Source organism: Acomys minous (assembly GCF_964271855.1).
Source record: "Acomys minous genome assembly, chromosome: 10".
NCBI lineage: Eukaryota > Metazoa > Chordata > Mammalia > Rodentia > Muridae > Acomys > Acomys minous.
The window spans coordinates 35,333,224-35,361,159 of record NC_140491.1 but is presented as its reverse complement, the minus strand read 5'-3'; the positions used below and the strand labels follow the sequence as shown (position 1 = coordinate 35,361,159).

Below are 27,936 nucleotides of genomic sequence, written 5' to 3'. Positions count from 1 at the left end.
GCTCTCCAATCTCAGTCACAGCCCTAGAAGGAGTCAAGCATCTGTCGCCACGCTCACCTCAAGAGTTGCTGCCTGAGTCAGAGAACAGACTCAGGCGAGGACCAGCTAGGCAGCATGCAGTCACAACCCCTATCACTTTTACTCACACAAGGGTTTGTGTGTGACACTGGTAAGTTCATTTCAGCCAAAGAGGTAAAAATTGCAGCCCACGCACTGCTGGCAAAAGCCACTGAATCCCAGCTATGCTAGTGGCTTCTGGGAGAAGGGACAGCAAGGCCTGGGTAAGTACAGATTTCCCCTGTGACTGAGTAAGTCAGCACCAGGTCAGCACATGTGGGCTAGGGCCAGGCTTCAGGGACAGCCATGCTTCTGCTTTAGGCTCATGGGAGTCTCCCGCTAACTTTTCCATCCCTAACAGTCCGTGTGCTTTAACCATTCATTCTACCCTGAGCGCATGCACACCATACCAGCCATGTACATGGGCTCAGGGTGGGGTGCTGTTGTGAGCTGGTATCAGGCTCTCAGGGGCTCTTGCTCTATAAAGTCCAGGCTTTGGAACAGGAGCAAGGCTCATACCCAGGACTAACCGGGAAACCAGCATGACCTTGTGGAATGCACACTGCAGGGACCCAGGAAGCTTTCGTTTCCTGTCAGGTTTTTCTTACTGTCCTACCAAACAGGATGCTAACCATGGCAGCTCTAAACACATGAGCATGCAAATCTAGCTCAGCTAAAACAGGTTCTCAACCAAGACTCATACAGACATCTTGCCTCCTTTAGCACTGAGAGGCTGCCAGCCAGGCCTTTCTAGGCTGGGGTCCTGGACAAGCTGGGTGCCAAACCAGGGCAGGGTAGCCTGGGTACCCCTGCCTTCAGCAAAGGATTAGGGCAAGGAGCTGCTTCCTTGAAGAGGCACTAAGACCTGCCCAAGGGACCAAGGCACCCGACCCACACTTGCCCACAGCGAGGGCATAGACAAGCAGTGTGTCCTTTTCTCCCACACTGGAATACCTGGGTATTAACGTTTCCTAAAAACATCAACAATGGTGCTAGAGAGATGGCTCAGTGGGGAAGAGCACTGCCTGCTCTTCCAAAGGACCCGGGTTTGATTCCCAGCACCCACATGGCAGCTCACAACTGTCTGTAACTCCAAGATCTGACACCCCCACACCAAGTACACAAAATAAAAAATTAAATAAATATTTTTTAAAAAACATCAACAATGACTGGGCCTGGTGGCGCACGCCTTTAATCCCAGCACTTGGGAGGCAGAGGCAGGCAGATCACTGTGAGTTCAAGGCCAGCCTGGTCTATAAAGTGAGTCCAGGACACCCAGGGCTAACACAGAGACCCTGTCTTGAAAAGCAAAAAACAAAACAAAACAACAACAACAACAACAATGGATCCTACATGGGTCCTAGGGAACAGAGTGACTGAGTCCAGTCTGTCCAACCTAGAGTTAACAAGGACAGAGACAGGCCCCACCAGTCTACCTACCCTCCTCCAAAGCTGAGCAATGCTCCCATCCTTCCCACGTCACAGGCCCCCACCACTCTCCACCTGCAAAAGCCCTTGGACCAGAAGGCAAAGATCTGAGCCTCCCCAGCCTCTGAGTGCTCAAGGCTTTGGGTGAGTCCTGGGCAAGCATGAGCCCTAAGGCAGGCTGAGTGCCGACACCTCCCTTCTAAGAGCTAAGCGCAACTTGGGGAGGCTTGTGCAGATGCAAGCAGCCAGACTTTAAAGCTTCTACATGGCCTGAGGGCCAGTCACCATACAGAACTCAGAGGCATCTATGGCAAGCATGAGTCTGATCACTGCAGTCCTGAGAGCGGGCCCAGGCCTTCGCACGCCCTGCTGCTCTCCAGGCCTGTTTCTTCATCAGGAGATGGAAGCAGAGCGCCTCTGCCAGCTTCCTGTGCCCACCTGAGACAACCAAGGCCAGAGTAACCTATAGACCTTAACTTCTCCCTTAACCCCGTGGCTCCCCACGTCTTACCTCCCTTTCCAGCACCGGAAACACACCATGAGAAGGAAAAAGGGGAGCCCAAAATATGTGCCAGTTGTGCCTACGAAGTAGGAAACAGGGCTGATACAAGCACACGGGCTGGAGTTAGTTTGTGAGGACATGCTGTTCTGGGCCTCACAGCCATGTCCTTCTCCATCCACCACTGCCTGGGACAAAGGCAAGGATACCTGGTCCCCAACGGAATGGAACATTCCAACTGAAGTCAACAAATGGGCCAGGCCAAGTTAGCAGTTGTTATACGTGTGTGGGTGGGGGGGGTGGAGAGAGGTGGGGGGGGTGCAGGTGGGCTCTGGGGTTTGTGCACACCTCCTAGTCCTCCTGACTTGGTAGGTTATGGCTTCGGCAGGAGATGAAAAGCAGGCCGACTCTAACACGCCCTTGCTGAACAAGACCCCTCCGTGCTCATCATGCTTCACCTCTCACTTCTCACTCTCACCCCACCCTGGAGGGTGAGGCCTTCGCCAGCTCCCTAAGTCAGGGCCACCTGGCAGGTGTGTCCAGGGTGGCAGCTTTGTATTCCTGGGCTGGAAGTGGGCAGAACTTTAGAAGTAGAGGGCAGGCAAATAGATTCTCCCTCTCGGAAGTCATGAACAAGTAGGGGACAAAGAGATGGCTGAGGGGTAGGAGAAAGAGACAGACAGATCTTCCTCAATTTCTCAAAACAAACAAACAAACAAACAAAAAACCCACTTCCTCTCAGACAATCTGTGTATGGTACCTGGGCCCCAAGATGCTTCCCTCTTCCTGGAGTCCCCAGGCTCCAGGCCGAGGCAGCATAGGAGAAATGCATGCTGGGAGCCCAGGGCTGCCCCCAAAGCCTGCCTGTACTTCCCACACCTCCCAGCATGGTGCTCACTTCCTGCCCAGTCTTCTGGGGACTAGAGAAGCTACAGGACGTAGAGGAAGTGAGCTCAGGCAGCCCTAATGCCTGGGGGCAAGAGAGCAACACGTCCAAGGGATTCCCGGCTTCCAGGCGGTGAAAGAGTCATCTAGAAGGCCGCAGCACAGTGCTGGAAGGCACTCCCACCCACACCTCCCAGCCTCAGGGACCAGGGAGGGAGAGCTCCCTGAAAAGCTTGCCTGCTGCTGCGGGTCCCACTTGTGGCTCCTATCAGCTCACTCACTGCCAGAACTGTCTCACTTCAGTTTCTGGACTCTGGTCTTCAACTCGTCCAGCTCTGGCCAGGTTCTGAAGCCTCAGTCTCAGAGCAGGCAGGGGCTCTGTTCCTGCTGAGGATGGGCGGAGGGGAGGGGGTAGGGCAGGAGGAGCCACAGCCGACCCGGTTAAAGTCACCACACACACTGTACTCTAGCCTAGCGCCAGAAGCCCTGAGGCTTCTCCTTTAAGAGGAGGGGCTACAGCCTGGAGAAAAGAGGAAGAGGCCGGCAGGGGCCCTGGCCCCACCCTGTCATAGTCTCCAGAGACAGACCAAAGACTAGGACCTTTCTAGCCCCACTGCCATAGACTATGACCGCTCCCCACTCTACAGGGGCCTAGTGCTCCCAGACTATGCCTCCTGGGACTTAGGGACCCTGAATCCTCAGCCTCTGGCTGGCTTCTGAGATGTGGTCACCAACAATGCAAGACAGAAACCTTGTAGGGACTGACTTCCTCACTGGGTGGACCACAAAGCCACTTTCCACATCCCTTCCTAATTCCAGAAGTTAGACAAATGTGTTAATCCTTACAATTCCTTCCTATATTGGATCATGGAGACACCAAGTTATCCCTGCTGACTTCATCTCTCCCCCGTCCCCCTCCGGGCAGCAAACCTCTGACACACAAAGCCCAGACTCTAAGAGCAGCATTGGTGGATAAACGAGAGTAGCTGTGAACAGTGGCCACTCACCCACAGACCAGAGAAAGTACCTGTGGGATATGTCTTTCTAACCCACTGAACTGGAAGACCCCGACTGCAGTCAGCCGACCACCCTATACCCAGAGCCTGCCCAGCTAGCACTCAACTAACGTAAAAGGAAAGAATGGCTTAACATTCTAGGCAAAGGGACAGACCTATACGGGGCTCAGCATTCTACCACACGAGACTCATTCATGTCTGTGTAGTCACCTCAGCAATGGCTGAGTGGCCTTGCGTGACAATCTTCTCATGCTAGGCTACTCTAACGAGTGCACTTCTAGCCTTCTGATCACACAGAATTTCATTCCCAAAATAAGCACTGTTTGGAACAAGATGACACCCTGTGACAGGGCTTACAGAGAGATGAGTGGGGTCACAAGCCCAGAAAAAATGACAACATTGTTCAGACACAGCCCCACACACCTGTCCTCCTCACCTGGATCAGGCCCAAGCAAGCGCTGTGTGACAAGCTCCAGGACTATGCTGCAGCAGAGACAAGCAGACACCCGGAGGGCTCGCCTCTGAGACGTCCATGACACTACACACCTGCAGGGCTCGCCTCTGAGACGTCCATGACACTACACACACATACCACGCCATGAGAATAGGGAGACAGGATGCACAGAGGCTGCCTCTGTTCACTTGTCCTGGGCCCCCAGTAGGCACCATTATTGGTCCCTGACCTCTGAAGCTTGTCTGGAGTCTGGGGAGTGGCTCAGTCAGTACAGCACTTGCTTTAAAAGCAGGAGACCTGCGTTTGATCCCTAGGGGCTGGACACCACATGGCTTTGTTTTGTAAGGTAACATTTTTAGGATTTCAAACAATAGTTACCAGATGAGTATCTTTCTGGGGAACCCCGCTCCCATCCATAAGCTTTAGTTCAATACACTGAAGTCCTTTTAGGTCACTCATGCCCCTAATTTCCATTTCCTCTATTTTTCTGGACCTCTTCTGGAAGAGACTGCCAGCTAATGCCACTGGGGCAGTCTGGAGGCTCTAAGACCACTTAGCTGCCAGCACCCGAAGGCAAGGGATCTGGAACCCTTAGTATAGCATAGGCCAGACCCAAGGTGGGGGACTTTCACGCAATCCCTGCCTGTACACTGTGTAATGAATGCCGTGCCAGGGACAGAAAGCAGCTGAGGGACAGGGCTGTGGGAGTGTATACATGGTGAATGCAGCCCTAGACCCACGGGCAGGCTCGCTTTCCACAGTCCAGCTAGAAAGCCCAGGCAAGCATGAAATGCTCTCCACACAAGATTCTCTCAGGCCTGCCCAATTCATTTTTGCTCAGAAATGTTTCTTAGGAACCTCACCTTACACAATTTCTAGAAAGCACCCCTGGCCTATGTAGAGTCATTCACCCACAAGTTGAACACCCTACCTACAGTGACCCTGAGAGCTGCTGCTTTAGGGTAGGATAGCTCAGCAGATAGCACCCCCACAGCATCCCAGGCCTCCAAGTCATCACCTACCAGCCTAGGAGACAGGCCTCTGTTTTCTTTCTTTTTAATTTTTGTTTGTTTTGTTTGTTTGTTTTTTGAGACAGGGTTTCTCTGTGTAGCCTTGGCTGTCCTGGACTCACTTTGTAGACCAGGCTGGCCTTGAACTCATATCAATTCGCCTGCCTCTGCCTCCTGAGTTCTGAGACTAAAGGTGTGTGCCACCACACGCAGCTTAGGTGTCTGTTTTCTATTTGATGCTCTCCCATCCTACTCTATTTCTTTCAAGATAGCTAGAGTCTCACTCAGTACCTAGGTTAGCTGGGAACTCACTAAGCAGGCCCCCAGTGGCACTGGAATTGTGGCAATCCTTCTGCCTCAACCTCCTGAGACACTGGATTACAGGCTGGCCTTGTTGTAAAGTTGCACATCTTTAGGTACAGAGCTCAGTTTCCCCATACAATGGTGGCAATCTCCCGGTGGTGCAGACACAGACTTGTGCCGAGGCTGAGGGAGGCAGAAACAGAAACAAGACTGGACTATGGGCTGGAGGGTTGGCCACATGGCAGCACAGCCTAAACCACTTAACTAACGGAGTGGCTGCAAGTCTCCGAGCAGCAAAAGTCAAAGCAGCAGCAAAAGGTAGGGGGGCCTGGAGAAGCGCTAAGAGCCCTTCCTCCTCTGGAGCGCACGGTTCTCTGAGGATAGAGCGGCCTCTACTGGCCAGTTCCAGCAATGTCAGAAAACTGCCACAGAGGCCGAGCAGGTAAGCTGGCTTTCCACAGCCAAGTTCACAGCCTTTCCATTTAAACACGCACAGCTGTTTTCTCCATGCCTACTAGGCAGTCCTTGTCTGCACATCATAGCCTCACCTAATTATAGCCCTGATTCTTTACAGTAATACAGCAGTGCAGTGCAGTTCACAGTTGTGCACGTGTGTAATTCTGTGTTAGGCTGCAGTACTCCAAGGTGTGAGGCAGGAAGAGTGCCTGGCACTCCACTGGGTCTTGCCTCCCTGCTTGAGCTGGACGGTGGGAGAATGTTCAGACTGATCTGTCCTTTATTCCTTTCCTCACATTGTAATCTTGTAGCATATACTTTAAACAATTCCTAAGAGGAAGATAAAAGAGGAGATACTGCTAAGCAGATATTCTTGACCAGCTTAACGCATGCCCTGGCTGAGGTCTGGCCTCTGCACAGCTCCTCTGACGACATTTATGTAAAAGGGCTAAGATCAGCCCTAAAATAAGCACCCTTGGTTATTTTTCTCAGGTGTATAAAACAGTACTTTAGGGCAAGAACTCGTAGTGCAGCTTTAAAAACGCAAAGAAAAATAAATACATGGAGATAAAACATCAGTTTTAATAACTATTGGGCAGAGGCACTCCCTATAGTACCTGATTGTATTTTTATTTTATTTATTTTTAAGATTTATATATTTATTAAGTATACAATGTTCTGTCTACATGTACGCCTGCAGGCCAGAAGAGGGCACCAGATCTCATTATAGATGGTTATGAGCCACCATGTGGTTGCTGGGAATTGAACTCAGGACCTCTAGAAGAGCAGAGAGTGAGTGCTCTTAACCTATGAGCCATCTCTCCAGCCTGTAACTGCTTTTTTTTTTTTAACTCTTGTACTCATGCAGAAGTGTTCATAGGGCTGGGGAGGTGGCTCAGTTGGTAAAGTGCTTGCCTCCCAAGCACGAGGTCATGAGTGAGGTCTCCAGCACCCTCATACCCAAAACCCACTGTAGGGAGAAAAAGAAAAACCAAGGATGCTGGTACACACCTGTACGCCAGCGACGGTAAGATGAGCAGTGGAGCTCTGTAAGCTCACTACCTGGTGCCATCCAATTGCCCTTTTTCTACTCAGTCTTTGCTCACACAGTTCCCTGAGTGCTTTCGTAAAATAGCAGCACCGTTGACCCCAGCTCAGGTCCAGGTGTCCTTTTTAAAGTTTTCCTTGAAGTTTTTCAACCATTTCACATGTCTGTGGTTGGGGGCACTTATTTCTCCTGTAGATGGATGGCCTGGGTTTTGTTCCTAGCACCCACAACAATCCTTAATTCAGTTCCAGGGACTCTGACACCCTCTTCTGACCTCCCTCGGCATCAGGTACATAAATGGGGCACATATATACATGTAGGTAAAACACACCCATAAAATAATCTAAAAATACGGCTGGAGAGATGGCTCAGAGGTTAAGAGCACTGTCTGCTCACAACCATGTATAGTAAGATCTGGTGCCCTCTCCTGGTATGCAGGTGTATATGCAGGCAGAACATTGTATACATAATAAAAAAACTAAAAACAATTTTTAAAGGTCACAGAAATTTCAATATACTGCTAATAATAATGTAAGATTATACAACTATTTTAAAAGTTTGACAATTTCTTATAAAAATATATATTTAGTAAATTACCAAGTCAGTAGATAACATAAGACAGAGGAGCTGGAGCAATGGCTACAATTCCCAGCACCCATTCAACGACTCACAACTATCTGTATTTACAGATCCAGGGGCCTGGCACCCTCTTCTGCCTTTCAAGAGCACAAGGAACACATGTAATGCACATGCAAACACACACACACACACACACACACGACACTCATACACAAAATAAGTAAATCTAAAAATAAAAATTAAAAAGAAATGGAAGGAAATTTCCAGACATTTGTATGGGAAGTTCACAATGACTGTACTATGTACGTACAGGAAAAGCTATGAACAACCCTCAGTCTACCAAAAGATGACGGGTCAAGCCAGTCAGTCGGCAGCCCATCCACAACACACGCTCTCCAGCTCTGGTTTAACCTCACCATGGTGCAGAAGCACATGCATTCAGTGCAAGCCATACTTCACACTTGGCAGTGTGATCTCCTCCTGGGTGAATGGCATGTGTTACAATACTGCCTAGAGATTCTGCGCAGTGCACAGAACTACCTCACCCAGTCAGCCATGAAAACACAAAAGCAAACAACCAATATGCTACTTGTACTGTGCAGTTGAGCTGTGACGTTCAGCATGTTTGGTACGTTAAATGCAATTTTTACTGAAAGCATTTCAAACCACAATAGGTTTGTCAGGAAACAGTCTCACCCTAAGTGGAAGAACATCTACCCTACCTGGCAGGAAAAAGAAACAAACGTCCGACGTATGTGATGTTAACACATTCTCTCCTCTTCCCTCTCCTTCCTGCCGCCCCCCCCCCCCCCCGCCCATTCTCTTCTCTCTTTCCCATGCCTCCTTTTTCTCCCCTCCCCCCCTTTTAGATAGTGTTTCGAATATGTGGCCCTGGCTAGCCTGGAGCTCACTGTATAGACCACAACTCCTCAGCCTCCCTAGTGCTGGGTTTAAAGGTGCGTGTCATCATGTCCCAATATGAATCTTTAGGGTGTTATGCTCAATAAAACAGACCACATATAATACAGAATACTGTATTATTCTGTTTGTGTGGGGGGGGGGGTTGAGACAGGGTTTCTATGTGTAGCCTTGGCTGTCCTTGAACTCACAGCTATCCACTTGCTTCTGCCTCCCTGAATGCTAGGATTAAAGATGGATGCCACCACGTCCAGCTATGACTCCACTTCTATAAAGCTGTCAAATAGTAAATCTAATGCACGGTGATCATCGATTGCCGGGAAATGTGGAGGACACTGACTGCAAGGTCACAGATCTGAGTGTGACAGCGGTTACACGGGAATATACATTCATCAAAACTACGGAGCTGTGTGCTTTAAGCAGGTGTATTTTGATTGCACGTAAACAACACTTTACAACCCCAGCATGCAGGAGGCAAAGCAGTAAGATGCCAGTTCTGAAGCCAGCCTGAGCCATACAGTAAGATTCTGTCTCCAGAGTAAATAAGGAAATAATAAAATTCTCAGTTAGATTTTATTTCCTTTTCACTGATTTTTTTAAAATTCAGTTACCTTTATTTTATGTGCATGGGTGTTTTCCCCACATGCATGTCTATGTGAGAGTCTTAGATACTGGAGTTACACAGTTGTGAACTGCCATGTGGGGGCTGGGACTCGAACCCAGGTCCCTAGAAGAACAGTCAGTGCCCTGAACCACTGAGCCATCGCTCCAGCCCCTAATTTTTACATGTGTATAAAATTGTTTGCTGAGCAAGGTGGCCCAGGCCTGTAATCCCAGGACTCTGGGAGGCGGAGGAAGGCGGATCTCTATGAGTTCAAGGCTATCCTGGTCTACAAAGTGAGTCCCTGACAGCCAGGGCTACACACAGAACCCTGTCCAGAAAAACAAAACAAATTGTTTTTAGTGCTGAGAATGTAGCTCACTTGGTAGAATGTTTGCCCAGTACAAATGAAGTCCTGGGTTTAATACCCATCACTGCATAAACCAAGCATGGAGCTGCACTCCTGTAATCCTAGAACCTGTGAGGTAAAGGTAGGAGGATCAGGAGTTCAAGACTAGCCTGGGTTATAGGAAACAACCGCCTCCTCCACTTTTTAATTAAACAAGAATAATGTCTGTTAAAGATGTCATGATATGCAAGAATATATGGTATACTATCTTTAAGTAATGCATCTTTTCTCTCAACATCAACATGAAACACTGTTTTAACAGCTCATCTCTGCTTGCCTTGTCTGCATCTTGAGACACAAATAAGCCTTACACTGCTCCCTTCCAAACAAAAATTACAATTAGTACCTAGGAAATGAGAGTAGAGAGAAAGCACAAAGCAAGGCAGATAGTAAACTTTTCGTGTTGCTAACCATCCTAAGAAATATCAAATGAGAGTCTTATTTCAAATTTTTTTTCATTTTTATTTTATGTGCATTGGTGTTTTGTTGCACGCATGTCTGTGTGAGGGAGTCAGATCCCCTGGAGCTGGTGTTACAGACAGCTGGGAGCTGCCATGTGGGCGCTGGGAATTGAGCCTGGGCCCTCTTCCAGAGCTCGCCACTCCAAATAAGAGTCTTTTCTATCAAATACTGTAAAACTGTTTTTTTGTTTTGTTTTGTTTGTTTGTTTATTTTTAGATTTTTGAGACAGGGTTTCTCTGTGTGGCCTTGGCTGTCATGGACTTGCTTTGTAGACCAGGCTGGCCTCTGCCTCCCTGAGTGCTAGGATTACAGGCTTGTAAAACTTGTGTTTAAGACAAAGGATTAAAATAATAATATTATTAATTATATTAATATTAATATCATTGTTTGCTTTCTGAGACAGGGTTTCTCTGTTACTGAGAGCCCTGGCTGTCCTGGACTCTCTTTGTAGACCAGGCTGGCCTCAAACTCACAGAGATCTGCCTGCCTCTGCCTCCTGAAGTGCTGGGATTAGCGGTGTGCGCCATGATGCCTGGCCAATTAAAATTATTTTATCTCCCCAGCTTGTATACTTTCATGCAAATGTTTTAATCCTCCCCTCTATCCTAGCACTGTGACGGCTGCAGAGGGGAAGGGTTAGTAGGATGGCTAAGGAAACTCCATTCTGTACCTGCCATCTACTTTTCCTTCCCCCTTCATTTCCTAACACCAAATCTTTCAGACTAGCTAACTGAGTAAGACTGTAAGGTCAGACTCCAGCCAACAGGCAGGCAAAAGACACAATTACCACCTGAGTTAGAATAAAAACGCAATGCACTCCTGCTTCTGTGTGTCCTCTTGGCTGAGAGTAAAGTTTGAGGCAGACACAGCTGGCCCCTGCAGTGCGCCTACCTCCAGGTTCCTGCCCTGCCTGAGCTCTTGCTTTGACTTCCTTGGATGAACACTGATGTGGAAGTGAAAGCACAGTAAATCCTTTCCTCGCCATTTTGCTTTTGGTTAAGGTGTTTTATCACAACAGAAACCCTGATTAAGACAAAAATTAGTACCGGGTGTGTGGGGTACTACTGCGGCAGTCCTGACCCTGTGTTTTAGGGAGGAATATGGAAGGATATTGGAACTTTAGGCTAGAAAAGCCACTGAATGTTCAAAGCCTGGTGAGCTGTTGTGAGAACTTGGCCGATTAGAGGATAAAGCTGACAGCTATGCAGAGGGAGGAGGCCTGGCTCCTCAAGGTTCAATGGAAATGCCACTTTGTACCTGCCATCTACTTTAGTAGCTGTTGGCCTCTGACCTAAATCCCTGAAAACCCTGACTCCTTACCCACTGCACAGTACTGCGTGGACATTGTGCAGTGATTAACCACTTGCTCTGGCTTCTGTAAACTCGCTTATCACTGTGGGCAGAGGAATGAGGCAGATCCTCACACAGCTGTAAAGTCTGCGGCAGTGGAGTAATTGTGCTGTTTACCTTTAAAAACCTTTCCTCCACCATTCGGTCTGGCTTAGAGACTACAGCCCTGCTAGCTGTTATAATAAATCTGGCTAATTATACTCTGCATTGAGTCTGTGGTCTTTTCTGAGTGGCCCTAATGAGCTCCTGGGAAGATCCAGATTCAGGGCCAGGAGTCCAGAACAGGTCCTAAGCAGGAGCATGTCCAAAGTGGGCCTGAAGGCCCAGACCACGGCTGTCACAAATCAAAGAGGCACAAGTTGGGGTCAGGCCCTGGATGGGGGCAATTACCAGGATCTGTGGGCTGGGGCAAACAGTCCTAGAAAGGGATGAGCTCATTTGTGGACTTAGGACTCTGGGGAAGTCCCATAATGTGACCACAATTTACAAACTGAAACGAAATGAAAGAACTGCTGGCTGACCCACACTTAAGACAGGACTGACCAGTGAGTTGTTCTGGGACTCTGCACACAACTGCTCTCTGCTGGGGGTTGGTCTGGTGCTATATGTATATAAATGCTGAATTCTGGGCTTCAAGATCTGGCTGTAGTCTGGGCATGGGCACTGTCATGTACACCAAACGATGTGTAAACTCTGCTCCCTAATTATCTCTGATTGGCTAGTAAAGAAAGGCTGGATAGAAGAGAGATAGATGGGGCTGTGGTTCCTGGTATCACAGCATCCGAGGGAATGGTCCCCTGAACTGGGAAGATAACGAAAAGGAGGCTTTCTGAAAACTCAAGGAGGCTTTGATGTCAGGCCCAGCACTCGGGCCACCTGACATCACTAAACCTTTGCGCTTGCTTCTGGATGAACCACACAGGGTGAAAAGGGCATACTGATTTCAAACTTTGGGACCCTGGGAAAGGCCTGTGGCCTCTTTGTCTAAACATGTAGACCCCTTTGCAGCAGGACAGCTAGCCTGCATCTGGGACATTGATACCACAGCACTATTGTTAAACGGAAACTGAAAAACCAACCACTGAACACAAGTTGTTACCACCACTTCCCACTCCACTGAAACCTTTCTTCAGGGAGCCTGGATATGGAAGACATGCTCTCCTCTAGACACACCCAGGACCAGACACTTGCCTTCTGAAATGTTAAACCCAGCATCCCTCCTGCCTGACTGTGCCCATGTTACTGACCACCTGCAGCATGGATGGCCCCCTTGGGAAAGCACGTGTGACCCTACTCACAGATGGAAGCAGGTATGTACAAGATGGGGTCTGCAGGCTGTGGTGACAGTCACTGAGGTAATCTGGGCCCAATCTCTGCCTCAAGAGACATCAGCCAAGCTGGTAGCCTCGACCCAGGCAGTAAGATGAGCAAATACCAGAGCTGCCAACATCTATACTGCTATCTTAACCCTCTAAGATAATCTGTCTGGCTTCTTCCCAGCGTACATCTCAGAGATACTTGCACTTTGTGGCTTTCCTGTTCCTGCTCCTCTCCTGGTGTCTCCTGGACCAATCCCCTACGTCCTCCTCTATCTCTTCCTCCCCTGGCTGGCAGGAAGCCCAGCTCTATTCTCCCCCCTGCTCAGGGATAGGCTGTACGCTGCTGCTGCTTTGTTGGCATATCAGGGGACAATTGGGGAACAGTGTTTACCCAACATTGAGACAGGAGACTCTCAGAACAAGGATTGCAAACCAGATATGGGGGGGGGTACAGAAATCAACATTTGAATTACACAATAAGCTTATGCCTACAGACAGGTACTTTCTAAACCACCTAAATAAAAGAGTTAGACAAATTCCTGCCACTGTACCACCTGTGCCCAAGTGAACCCACAAGGAGACAATCAGCACCCGCGGCCGTCCGGGACGTGGCCCCAGCAAGCACTGGGAATTGGACTTTACTGAAGTTATTCCCACAGACTTGACTACCAATTTTGCTAGGTTTTTATGGATACTTTCCCAAGAAACAGCAAATGTAGTTACCAAGAAGTTACTAATGGAGATCATTCCCTGATCCTGCTTTCCCTTCTCTCTGGGGTCTGACAACAGTCTGGTCTTCACGGCCAGAGTGTCTCAACAAGTAGCTGAAATTCTAGGAATGCACTGGAAATTACACTGTACCTACAGGCCCCAAAGGTAGAAAAGAGCTAACAGGACTATTAAAGAAACACTGATTAGATTCCAGACAGCAACTGTCCAGGGCTGGACAGGACTGCTCCCTGCTGTTCTCTTTAGGATCTGGGGCTCCCCTACTACACAAGCTAACACTGTTTGAAACAATGTCTGGCCATTACCTCCACTTACTCCTGCAAAGGGAAGACCATAGAGATGTCTAATTACTCTTCCTCAAGTCTGCGGTTACTGTAGCCAATGACCTGAAATATCCAGAGTCATCTATTACCCTACAACCTGCCTGGCCTTTGACTGAACACAAGTTCCAAGCCAGGAACATGGTGTGGGTCTGCATCAAAACCTACCATCAAAACCCTGGGACCTTCCTAGAAGGGGCTGTACCCAGTGCTTCCTGACAACACCCATGGCTGTCAAGGTAGCAGCAACCATGGCTTGATTCCACCGCTCCCTTCTAACAGCAGACATGACTGGCCAGGAGGAAGGTAACAAATGTAGAATGATGTGAGAGCCCCATGCTCTCTCACAGTGGGGTTCACCTGTACCCCAGATGCAGACTGACACTAATGTTGGGGATCTTGACAGGTTATTTCATGCTTAGCCTGATAAAAATGTAAATGTTTGGGATGGGGAATTGGACCATTCATCCATGGTCAATTAATAGGAAAATACTAGGTACTCTTCAGAATGTTGCCCCCAGCCTGTGTTTAAATTTGCTCTATGTGGCCTCAATTGTTATCAATTCCCACACGTATTATATGGGGACTGATCAATTCCACTATGTAAAATGATGCTAATGAATATAAAAAACAGAACAAGTAAATCCTTCTGTATTATGTCCAGTGGATGGGCCAGCCCACTGTCATCAGCAAAAAGAAGATCACACTGTTCTGACCCAAACTGTGAGGCTGAGTTTATCCAAGATGAGAATTCTGGGCTTCTAGACCCACATATCCTTTCTGAGGGGAAAGCCTCCCCTGAGATGTATGTAAGTCACGGCCTGGAATGCGAGGAGTACACAGTCCTGGCTTAAGGGCCAGACCCTGGGCTTCCAGTTTGATGTCAAAGATCATCCACTAGAATGAGCTGTGGAATTCATCTCAAAAGACGACAAGTTAGCCTACAGGCTCAGGGAAAAGCTGCTTGGCAACTGAAGACGAGATGTCTCCCTCCCAGTCCTCCCTCCTTACACCACTCCACCCATGGTAATAAATCATCTCTCTACCCCAACCAAGGGGTCTAGACCGGTGGTTCTCACCCTTGGTAATGCTGTGACCCTTTAATATAGTTCCTCATGTTGTTTCCCATGTTCCCCAAATTATTTCATTGCTATTTCATAACTACAATTTGCTACTGTTATGAATGATAATGCAAATAACTGTCTTTCCTGATGGTCTTTGTTTTTTGTTTTCTTTTTCTAAGACAGAGTCCCTCTGTGTAGCCTTGGCTGTCCTGGAACTCTCTTTTTAGACTAGGCTGGCCTCGAACTCACAGTGATCTGCCTGCCTCTGCCTCCTGAGTGCTGGGATTAAAGGCGTGCACTACCACGCGCAGCAAGATACTGTTTCTTAATAATCCTGCCTGGCATAAGACATAGCTTGTTGCAGGCTGTGTTTATGTTTGTGGTCAGTACTGCCAGAGGCCACACTGATGTCTGTGATACATGCTGCCACTGCAGGCAGTGTTGATGTCCATGATCCGTGCGGGTGCCAGAGGCCACTTTGATTCTGTGGTCATTGCTGCCACCAGAAGCCATATGCTGATGTCTGTGATTGGTGCTGCCTCCACAGGCCATGTTCCCTGTTGTCGCTGGAGGATTTGTTGATGTTCATGTTGCTACCACAGCCTGTGTTGATGTCTATGGTCTATGATGCCACTGGGGACCATGGTAATCTCTGTGATTGAGTAGCTGCTGGAAGCCACGTTGCTGTACACGATCCATGTGTCCGCCAGCTACTATGGACAGGAGGCTTCTTTTGCAGTGGTATCATGACTGCAGACTCATAACTGAGAGTGGGAGACACTGAAGGCTTCTGTGACAATCTCTCCCCCACCAACAAAGCAGAAAAGAAACAGCCCAGGCAGGAAGCTATTTAAGTGAGGCCTTAAAAACTCTGATAAAAGCCAGGCGTGGTGGCGCATGCCTTTAATCCCAGCACTCGGGAGGCAGAGGCAGGCGGATTGCTGTGAGTTGGAGGCCAGCCTGGTCTACAAATCAAGTCCAGGACAGCCAAGGCTACACAGAGAGACCCTGTCTCAGAAAAAAAAAAAAAAAGAAAAGAAACTCTGATAAAGATGGGGGGGGGCTGGGGAGATGGCTCAGTGGTTAAGAGCACTGACTGCTCTTCCAGAGGTCATGAGTTCAATTCCCAGCAACCACATGGTGGCTCACAACCATTTATAATGTGATCTGATGATACCCTCCTCTGGTATATTTAGGCAGAGCTCTGTATACATAATAATAAATAAATTTTTAAAAAAAGATAGTGAAGTGTAGCTCCTCACAGTTGATGCCCTCTGGGGGTGGGTGTCTCAGTTAAGGGGCTAGCCTCTGGGAGTCTGACCATGCTCTAATGCATATAATGGGTAACACAACCTGGACTTGTGGGTTTGTGTGTTTTTGTTTTCTGGGGAAGGTGCAAAGGTAGAAGGGTAGACCTGGGAGGAATGGGAAGAGGGTGTGATATGGAAACATTGTACAAAGTTCCCAAATAATTAATAGAAATATTATGTTGGGAGATTTAAAAAACAAAACAAAATAAAAAAAACCCGTAACTTGTGCAAGACCTCCTGACTGCAGCTTTCCTGTCTTCTCCATCTTCTCATCTCTGGGTCCCCACTCAGGGAAGAGTGGCCTGCTGGTCCAGGGCAGTTCTGGAAGTAAGTTCTTCCTGCTACCATATGTTTAGTTTGTTTTAGTAAGACTGGATCTGGCTCCCCAGCGCTAACAGAGTGCTGACAAAAGAGCCAGACACAGTGGCACTTGCCTGTACACCAGCACTTGAGAGGCTCTAGGTCAGCCTAGGCCACACAGTGAGACCCCGTCACAGACAAAAAAGCATGTATGTCTGACATGGAAGATGAGAAAATGTTTTTCTGGAAAGAGATTTTAGAACTATGAAAAGAACAGAGCCTGGTCAAGCTCGCTAATAGGTTAACTGTTGGGGGATGGTCTAATGTATTTTGATGCTAATTGCTGCTTGCTGCCTCTGTGATCCACCTTTTGATTAATAAAAAGCCATCCCACCTGAGCAGGGCAAAGGAGATAGGTGTGGCTAAGGTTCCTGGGCTTAGAGAGACCGAAGAATCCTGGGAAGAAGGAGCACTGAGCCATCTCTCTATCCCGAAGCCACAGTTCTTAACTGTGGAGCAATTGCTCCAACTTACAAATAAAAATTGTATCACATTTTATTTATTTATTTTGTGTGTGTGTAAGCCTGTATATATTTCCATGTAACTGTGGAAGCCAAAGACTACTTACAGGAGTTAGTGCTTTCATATGGTGTGGATTCCAGGAATAGAACTCAGGTCTTCAGGCTTAGCAGCACATGTCTTTACCTTATGAGCTACCCATCAGGCTGGCTCCTAGATGCCATTTTTAAGTAGCAAATGACTATTTCTGGTGGTGATTTTTCTGGGATATAATCCTGACAACTCAACAGGCAACAGTTGCTGCTGTATTGAGTCTTTAAGTCTCCAGCACAGCTGAGGGGATAGGATGGTTTTGTTTTACCAATAAAATAAAATAACACTTCAGATTTCCAGAAGATGACATGAGGGAGTGGTCAGTAGCCTTCTCAGTACTAAATCATTTCTATTAGTTAACTGTTGCTTTTAATTTCATCTCTCTTATCAGAATGCCCAGCTAGCAATCAATCAGGACACAGACACTAGTTATATTTTAAAATAGCCTTAGTTAACCTGGGCCAGGGCAGACGTTAATCCTCTAATGTTTCCCATAGTGGGGCAGGTATCCCGTGCCATCTGTCTCTAATAAGCTACCTCCCATCCATAATCCCAAATACTTATTAATGTTCTTCCTCTGGGCCAAATCCCCATCCATGCTATCTAACCCACGGAGGCCTTCTTCATAAGAGCACTGTCTGTTTTTGCAGAGGTTCTGAGTTCAATTCCCAGCAAACACATGGTGGCTCACAACCATCTATAATGGGATCTGATGCCCTCTTCTGGCCGCAGGTGTACATACAGATAGAATACTCATACATAAAATAAAATCTTAAAAAAAAAGAAAGTGCTGGCTCCTCTTCCAGAGGACCCATGTTAAACTTTCAACAAAGACATGGCAGCTCACAATTATCTGTAACTCCAGTCACAGGACATCTGACAGCCTCATCTGGTCTCCAGAGCACTGCATGCACATGGTATGCATATATACATACATTCTGGCAAAATGCTCATACACATAAAAATAATAAAAATTAGATGGGTCAGGGAGACAGCCCAGTGGGTAAAAGAGCTTGTCAAGGAAGCCTGTCAATCCCACTTTGGAGGCCAGGACCCATATAAAAGCTGTTCATGGTATTGACTGTCTGTAATCCTTGCACACTTATAGTGAAATGAGAATAAAAAACAGGAGAATCCTCCAGAAGCTTATAGACAAGCTGGCATGGAATACACATCACAGAGGCAAACACTAAGAGAGACTCTGCCTCAGACAAGGGGAAAGGTAGAGACTGACTCCCGTGGCTATCCTCAGATCTCCACACGAGCTGTGCCAAGTGCGCACTCATGCACACCATACAACACACAAATAAAAACATTTTTAAAAGGAGCCCTGAAAGGAAACTTATCACCTTGGGGGCCAGAGGGCTTCCTAAAATCACAGAGTTTGAAGTTTACCTAAACTTTCTAAATCCCTAGAGGTGAGGCCAAAGAATTCATCTTTTGTCCCCCAAGGGGAAGAGGTTATTGAGAAAGGGTCTCATACTGTACCCAAGCCAGCCTAGAACCTGTGACATAGTTCAGGCTAGCCTTAAACTCTCAGCAATCCCCTTGCCTCAGCCTCCTAAGCAATAGTACTATAGGTACAAGCCACCATGCCAGACCTGAATTCATGTGTGTGGTCTGTATGTAGTAGGATGAGAATGTATGTGCCTGGGGCTGGAGAGATGGCTCAGTGGTTAAGAGCACCACCTGCTCTTCCAGAGGTCCTGAGTTCAATTCCCAGCAACTACATGGTGGCTCACAACCATCTATAATGTGATCTGATGCCCTCTTCTGGCCTGCAGGTGTACATGCAGACAGAGCACTGTATATATAATAATAAATAAATCTTAAAACAAACAGAAAAATCCCAAAATATTAAAAAAAAAAAAAAGAGAGAGAGAGAGAGAATGTATGTGCCTGTGTGAACACACACAGAAGCCAGAGCAGGACCCTGGTTCCTTCCATCACGTTCTACCCTTACTGCCTTGAGAAGTTCCATGTTGCAGTTAGGTGCGCTGGCCAGTGAGCTCTTAGGACTTACCTATTTCTGCCACCAAATGCTGAGGTTACAGGGACATGCTGCCATGCAAGGCTTTTTATGTGTGTGCTCAGGTCTTCACTCTTGCGCTATTACCCATGGAGCCACCTCCCCAGCCCCAAGAATTTATCATTTTTTAAATTTATTTATTTTTGGTTTTTCCAGACAAAGTCTCTCTGTGTAGCCTTGACTGTCCTGGAGTCACTTTGTAGACCAGGCTGGCCTCGTACTCACAGCGATCCACCTGCCTCTGCCTCCCAAGTGCTGGGATTTCAGGCGTGCACCACCACGCCCGCCTGAATTTATCATTTTTAAAGTTTCACAGTAATTAATGGTCACAATTTGGAAAATGTCTTTCATTTGCGATGACAGTATAGGTAGGGACTGGAGATGAGGAATGCTGCCAATTCAAGGCTCTGCTGGGCCTGCTGTCACTCACAAAACACTTGAGTATCAACTCAGTGAACACTACTTCCTATGAGATGAAACACTGGCATCTTACCTGAAAACTCAGGAGTCCTGCAGCCATCCCTGCAGCCAAGTAAGGGATGGCTACCTAACTGAGAGCTCAGACTGCACAAGCCAGTCCACATCAGTGTGTCTGCAAGGTACCCAACCCCATCCTTTTAAAACTATTGTGTAAAAGTTACAGTGCACACCTTCTAATACCAGCTATTATAGAGAATGAGGTAGGAAAATGACACGTTTGCGGCCAGCCTAGGCAATTTAGTGAGACTCTGATTCAAAGTAAAATTTAAAAGGACTGGACTATAGCTCAGTGGCAAAGCATCTGCAGAATGCATGGCCCCTTGGGTTCAATCCTCAGTGCCATAGAGAAATGGAGGCGATAGAGGGAGGAGAAGGAGGAAAGGGAAGGAGGGGACAGATATCCTTAACACTGCATTTTATTGGAGGAAAATGGTCAAAACCCAAAATACTAGAGAAAACTATGTTGGAAGAAAGCTCAATCCAGTACCAGCTACAGAGACTGTTTGGAACATGGCCGAACATCAGTTGTTTTCCAAATCCCAGAAAGCCTCAGTCCTCACTCTCTTCTGCCAAGGCTACTGGGGCCAATCACTGGTCCTTTGATGAACTAGGTCTTTCTTTTGTTAAATTTTGGGTGCAATGTTGTGGAGTTTTGGTAAGTATGTCTGAGAACGTGACATGGATGTTCCGCTGTTGGAAGAGAGGGTAGGCGTGGATGTCAGGTGTCCTGCTCTACCACCCTCCTCACTATGCCCTCGAGGCAGGGCATCTCAGTGAACACGGCAGCAATCTCCAGCAACCCTCCTGTCTGCCCTCCCACAGTGGTGAAGTTACAAGTCCACATGACACATGCAGCTTTGTAGTCATGGGCTGGAGACCTAAACTCAGATCCTCCTGCTTGCATATCAGATGAGCCATGTTCCTGGTCCTAAAATTACATCTTTACATCAAATTTCAATAATCACTGAGTGTCTCCTGAATCAGAGGGTCATCTGGGCCATAGGAAGCACAGGTGGAAAAGGTGCGTGGTGCAGGAAGAGCGTGTTGCTCCACTCTGAGCGTGAATGATAATGAATCAATTTGACGACAACAGTCTGGTTCCTGGTGAGAACAAATCCATATCACAAAAGCCAACACACCACCCCCCAAAGCCCTAAAACAACAGCCAAGATGGCTGGGGGCAACGTCAGTGCAAGAAGTGATTTCACAGCAGGCGCTTTCTGCTCAGAGTGCATGGGGAGACCAGCTTGACAGGAGAGCAAAGGTGTGACTCCCACATCGGTCCAAAAGCCACCACCGACACAAGCCCCAAGAAAGCACATGTGATTTGTTCAAACGCGTCAACAAGGGGGCAGCTGTCTGAGGCGAGGGCAGGCCTCACACTCTGTCCTACCTCCCAGGGACTAGCAAGTCTGGGTGGGACCTCCAGGCCCAGCTCCTCAAGCTTCCGCTCCCGGTACCTCTCGTACTGCCGGTACCCTGCGTACCCTCCACCCGTGGCCAGCAGGATGGGCACAGGGCGCAGCAGGAACAAGGATCGGATAGGAGCAGTATGGACTCTTCTGGCACCTGTAACAAACAAAAAACAAGGAGATTCTGAGTACGGGAGACAAAAGCAAGAATGAGTCGTATAATCACAGTACCACAAGAGAGCCGGAAAGAGGTCCTCAGTGAAGGTGACGGGGCTGGAGAGGCGCCAGGTGCAGCTCCTTAGACCCTTCTCCAAGTCATGTCACTTAGTAGAGGACAGGCATCTTGGCTACGAAACTAGGCAGGACTGAAAACAAAAACTCTAAACTAGGCTGGGCTTCATTATGCAGGCCTGTGATTGCAGCTACTCCTGAGGCCAGCCCTGGGCAGCTCAGGGAGACCCTATCTCAAAATAAAAAGTCAGAAGTCACCTAGTGATCTAGCTCAGTGAGCGAGAACTTGCCTAGCATGTGAAAGCCTATGATCCACCCCTAACACCAGCAAAAAAAAAATTTAAATGTAAGGTATGGCAGCCCCCATCTTTTTTTTCCCCAAGATTTGTTTATGGTGGCACACACCTTTAATCCTAACACTCGGATTGTGGAGGAATGTCTTGAGTGGATGTAACAACTGTTAGTAAAGCACTGTTTATTCAATAAGCTGGGCAGAAGGACAGGAAGTAGAAGGTGGGACTTCCTGGAGAGGGGGCGGAGCCAAGTTGACAGTTGACTGGGAAGGAGAGAGAAGTCACCGAGGATTTTAGTGGCAAGTGCTTGGGATATATGTATGTTATGAGGTTTAGAGTAGTTTATGTTAGTTTACGAGTAGATTTTTATCAGTTTAGATTCTGCCCGGCATAGTGCTGGCAGCTTTAAAGTACGTTTCAGTCTCCCTGTGTCAGTTATTGGCTTCTTAGGCCGAACCAATACAATTTACTGTAACACTCGGGAGGCAGAGGTAGGCAGATCGCTGTGAGTTTGAGGCCGCTTGGCCTACAAAGTGAGTCTAGGATGGCCAAGGCTACACAGAGAAACCCTGTCTAGAAACAAACAAAAAAAACAACAACAAAAGATTTATTGTTTATAGTGTTCGGTCTGCACGTACACCTGCACACCATAAGAGGGCACCAGATCTCACTATAGATGGTTGTGAGCCACCATGTGGTTACTGGGAATTGAACTCAGGGCCTCTGGAAGAGCAGTCAGTACTCTTAACCCCTGAGCCATCTCTCCAGCTTTGGTAGGCCTCATCTTTAATGTCAGCTCTTGGGAGGCAGAGGGAGGTAGATCTCTGTGAATTCAAGGACAGCCTACATATAGCAGAGCTACACAATTAGACTTTGTCGTACAAAATCAAAGTCAAAATCAAAATCATAAGCCAGGCGTCATGGTGTATGCCTTTAATCCCAGCACTTGAGAGGCAGAGGCAGGCAGATCACTGTGAGTTCGAGGCCAAGATGGTCAACAAAGCCAAGTCTAGGACAGCCAAGGCTACACAAAGAAACCCTGTCTTGGGCTGGAGAGATGGCTCAGAGGTTAAGAACACTGGCTGGTCTTCCGTAGGTCCTGAGTTCAATTCCCAGCAACCACATGGTGGCTCACAACTATCCATAATGAGATCTAGTGCCCTCTTCTGGTGTGCAGGTGTACATACAGGCAAAACACTGTATACATAATAAATAAATATTAAAAAAAAAACCCTGTCTTGGGGGAAAAAAGTCATAAATAACTGAAGGAGAGAGCGGGAGAGGAAAAAAAAAAGTCAAAGTGGTTTAGAAACTAAGCAAGGTTGGCGCAGCTGATTACCAACACGCTAGACGGCTACCAGCTCTCACCGTGAGCACCTCTCTCAAAAGCTACACTAGGTGATTTACAATTCTGCCCTTTACAAGTCAGGCTGGGGCACTGACATTCTAAAATGCACACTTATAAACTCCTGACAATTCAGTAACAAAACAAAAGACAGGCATCTTGGGCTGGTGACAGCTCTCAGTGGCTGTCACATATGAGGCTTTGGACTCAATTCCCAGTACCACATACACAGACAGACAGACAACCACCAAGTGAAAAATACATAAAAGAGCTGGAGAGATGGTTCAGTGACTAAGGGGCACTGGCTGCTCTTAAAGAAGACCCAGGTTCAGTTCCAGCATGCACACAGTGGCTCAAACCTCCCTGTAACTCCAATTCCAGAGAATCCCATGACCTCTTCTGGCCTCATAGGAGAGGCCACATCATGCACATACATATATGCAGGCCAAGATGTACACACATGATGACTCCAAGTCATAGAACCTGGAAAGGTGAGGCAGGAGGGTGACTATAAATTCAAGGTTAGTCTAGGCTACATAGTAAGACCCTGTCACAACAAAACAAACAACAAAAGACTTAATATTTAGTCAGAGAAGACAAACAAATGGCCAAAAAACACATGAAAAGATGTGCAACATTTGTTATGGGTTGAATTGAGACTCCCCAGTCTAAACCAAAATCCTAATCTCAGAGCCTACTGGAAGACAGGGTGTTTATAGAGGTTACTGAGTAAAAGTGGGGGTAGCTCTGAATCCAATAGGCCTGGTCACCTTTTTTTCTTTTTTTAATTTATTGATTATGTATACAATGTTCTGCCTGAATGTTGCCTGCCTGCCAGAAGAGGGCACCAGATCTCATTATAGATGATTATGAAGCTGGGTGTGGTGGTGCACACCTGTAAACGCAGCACTTGGGAGGGAGAGGCAGGTGGATCACTGTGAATACCAGGCCAGCTAGGTCTACAAAGCAAGTCTAGGACAGCCTAGGTTCCACAGAGAAACCCTGTCTCAAAAAACAAAAACACAGGGGAAAAAAAAAAGATGGTTCTGAGGCACCATGTAATAGCTGGGAATTGAGCTCAGGACCTCTGGAAGAGCAGACAGTACTCTTAACCTCTGAGCCATCTCTCCAGTTCAGGACTAGTAACCTTATAAACATTACACACATTAACCACACACATACACACTAGGGGAACAGCACATAAGATGAAGGTGGAGACCAGTGACCCACCTATCTGCAAGAAAAGCCAGAGCTGCCATTGAAAGCTGGCCAAGAGGCCCACAGTGGATGTTCCTTCACAGCTCTCAAGGAAGTATAAAACAAAACCAGTTAGATATACCTCACACCCATCAATATGGCTATAAATACACCTTTAATCCCAGCACTGAGGGGGAACAGAAGCAGGTGGATCTTTGTGAATTCAAGGCCAGCCTGGTATACCTATAGAGTTCCAGGACAGCCAGGGCTACATAGAGAAACCTTGTTTAAAAGAAAAGGGGGGGGGGGAGAGGGAGAGCCAGGCACAGTGCTACACGCTGTTAATCCCAGCACTTTAGGAGGCAGAGACAGGCAGATCTCTGAGTTCAAGGTCAGCCTGGTCTACAAAGTGAGTTCAGGTCAGCCAGTGTTACAGAGAAATCCTGTCTTGAAAAACCACATTCAAAATCCAACCGACAAAACAAAAAAATCCCCAGAAAAAGAGAGAGAGATTAAATCTGAACGATATTCTGCTAAGCAACGACAGACAGACAGACAGACAGACACAGACACAGACACACACAGCTCCATGATCTTACTGATACGCAGAATCTAGAAAGGAAACAGGTAACAGGGCTAGAACAGCCAATAGTAGGGGGCTGGAGACATGGCTCCGCGGTTAAGAGCACCATCTGTTCTTCCAGAGGTCCTAAAATCAATTGCCAACACCCACAGGGTGGGTTACAACCATCTAAATGAGGATATGATGCCCTCTTCTGGCATGCAGCTGTACATGCAGATAGAGCACTCATAAACATATTAATTAATTAATTAGTTAATTAATTAATTATAAAAAAGGATAGCCCACTGGTACAGCATGTGTAAGGGTTTGATCTCCAGCACTGCAAAATAACTGTCTTTAAAGGTGGTTAGAATAAGAGTAGAAATGTGGCCGGGCGTGGTGGCGCAGGCCTTTAATCCCAGCACTCAGGAGGCAGAGGCAGGTGGATCGCTGTGAGTTCGAGGTCAGCCTGGTCTACAAAGTGACTCCAGGACAGCCAAGGCTACACAGAGAAACCCTGTCTCAAAAAATCAAAAAAAAAGAAAAAAAAAAGAAAAAAAATGTGAAAACCAAAGGACGTTCTGAAGGACAATGTCAGAAGGCCTAACACATACAGCATGAAGATTAGTAACAATATTATGTATTAATAATTTGCCAAGGAGAACAGATTTTGAGTACTTTTACCAATAGCAATGAGAAAAGTAGTTACATGAGATGGTAATTTCAGTAGTTTGTATTATATCAGTCACTTCACTATGTATCTCAAGAACCAGCACTCCACCCTCTGGCCAGCCTGGTTGTTCACTCCTATAGCCCCAGCACCCAGGAGGGTGCAGACAGGGGATTAGTATTCAAGGACAACCAGGGCTCCATATCAAGACTCTATCTCAAGAAATAACCAAAAACATCATGCTATTTCCTTAAATATACATATATGCTGGGGTTGATCTAGAGCTATTATGTGTTTAAGTGTTGGTTGCTTTCCCCCAGGATCCCTATGGGCAGATTCTCATGCATTCAGGATGACATTGTGTGAACCTTCCTCCCAAACTGCCCCTGACTGGGTGATAAAAGTTGCTGGCAGCCTATAGTTGGGCAGAGAGAGAAGTGGAAGGTGGGGCTGCCTAGGAGAAAGGAAGGAACTCTGGGAGGAAGAAAGGGAGACAGAAGAGCTGATGGATGCAACTACCAGGCTGGAAGGTACAGCTGGCCACGTGACTGGACGGGGCTGAGTGGCTGCATTAACTTAGATGAGCTAGTTGAGAGTCTGTCCAGCTAAGGCCTAAGGTCTTGGTGTCTTTATATTTATGGATGAAGGGCCACCAGGGTCCTACACAAACTCCAGGGTTCCAAAAAGATATATATACTGAAAATAATCAAAGCAAGCCAAAAATCCCTCAAGAGCTGAGTCATCAACAGCAAAGTGGAGCTCTCTGCCCCTGACTTGATTGGAGGAGGCGGCCCACAGCACCTCATTTCTGAGGTTGGTTTTAATTACTTGGTTCTGCTCACTTTGAGACAAGAGTCTCATGGATCCCAGGCTGGCCTCAAACTCAGTGTGTGACTAAGACTGGCCTGATGCTCCTGCCTCTCATTTTCAGAGCTGGAATTATGTGTGTTGTCACCACAGCCAGGTTAATTTTTTTGTTGTTGTTTTTCTGTGGTACTAAAGACTGAACCTAGGGTCTTGCTCATGCTTGACAAGAGCTGTACCAATGAGCTACAATCTTAGCACTGGGGGTTTTTTGTTGTTGTTTTTGTTGTTTGTTTTGTTTGGTTGGTTTAGTGTTTTCGAGACAGGGTTTCTCTGTGTAGCCCTGGCTATCCTAGACTCACTTTGTAGACCAGGCTGGCCTTGGACTCACATCTGTCCCTATGCCTCTGCCTCCTGAGTACTGAGACTAAAGGCATGTACACCACCACGCCCGGCTGAACTCTTCTATTTTTGGTTGTGAACCTAACCTTTAACAGCTGAGGCATCTCTCTAGCCCAGCACTGGTTCTTTTTTAAAATGTATTTATTTAACCTGTGTATGCATGTGCATGCATGAATGCATTCGTATAGGCACTGTGGATTCTCAGAATCAAACTGGTAGCATCTTTACCCACCAAGCCATCTCACTGGCTTTTGAGGTTTTTCTAAACAAAAAAATATGGATGTCATAAATCTTGTCCACTGTCTAATTATCCCGGATGAACATGCTATTTGATGGACTGTCAGTTGCGACAGCCTATCTTGCTGTGGACAGGCAACTTGGGGTTTTAAGAACAAAAGGGCAACGTGACATGCTCCAATCATGTTTGAGATTTCATTTTGGGGGCTCATCCAGGATTTCTTCTGCAGAACACCGACTCATCAGAAATCAGGCTAAATTCTGTCAGGATAAGGTGTGTCCACTTAATCCTGCCTGCTAAGCAGCTGCAACCCTTCCCCGATCCTTCAACAGGGCTGGTAATTTTGTTTCCTTCTGTCTTACTAGGAGGCGAGTGTGTGCCCTAGGAAACCAGTTAAACTTTTGCTGACTCAAAGTGAAGAACGGGGACTAATACTACACTAACCTAGGGTCTGGCTCCACAGCAGGGCTGCCTCTCTCTGCACACTGACTCCGATGCCTGAAGGAAGGACATGTTTAGGGAAATAGTTACTACGTGGAGACAGATAATCCTTTGGGGTTTTCTTTCTTTCTTTCTTTCTTTTTTAAAGATTTATTTATTTATTTAATGTATATGAGTGCTCATCTGAACGTAGACCTGCACCATGTGGTTTCTGGGAATTGAACTCAGGACCTCTGGAAGAACACACAGTGCTCTTACCCACTGAGCCATCTCTTCAACCAACCTTTGGATTTTTTAAAAAACATCTGAATCTCCTATCCTGTCTCTTCTGCCATCTTGAGACTGAGACAGACCAACTGCTGTTTTAATAAACTGAATGACAGTTAAATTTCTTTTCTCCCTCTCTTTAGAAAAAAAGCTATCAGAGACCTCAAACTAGTCAGAGCTACCTTGGTCCACTTAGCTTAGACTACCGGATTCTTTCCCTGTTTCTTTATTTTGCTAATTGAGACCGACCAGCTGAGGTCACTGGACTGCTCCCTCCTACATCCATGCTACCTAACTAAAGTGGCTGTGTAAGGAAGATGGACTAAGCGTCCACATTTAATCTGTGAGATGTGTGGATCCCACAGGGACTTGTGCCTGTTGGGAGAGGAGCTCACCTCATCAGGGAGTGGGGATAACCTTGAACAAAAAGCATCCA

At 47.1% G+C, this 27,936-nt stretch overlaps 1 protein-coding gene across 4 annotated transcripts in view; it reads right to left on the bottom strand.

Moving 5' to 3' along the window:
* Positions 1-27,936, bottom strand: part of PISD (phosphatidylserine decarboxylase) — a 51,936-nt gene that overhangs the window by 7,266 nt on the left and 16,734 nt on the right. Inside the window, exon 3 of one of the 4 annotated variants that reach the window (XM_084799280.1) lies at positions 21,032-21,207. In XM_084799280.1, coding sequence (XP_084655406.1) covers positions 21,032-21,207 — 176 coding nt within the window. Of the gene's footprint in view, positions 1-1,996; positions 2,209-2,744; positions 2,827-21,031; positions 21,208-27,936 lie in introns of those variants that run through there. The other 3 variants (XM_084799281.1, XM_084799283.1, XM_084799282.1) reach the window with 3 other exon arrangements.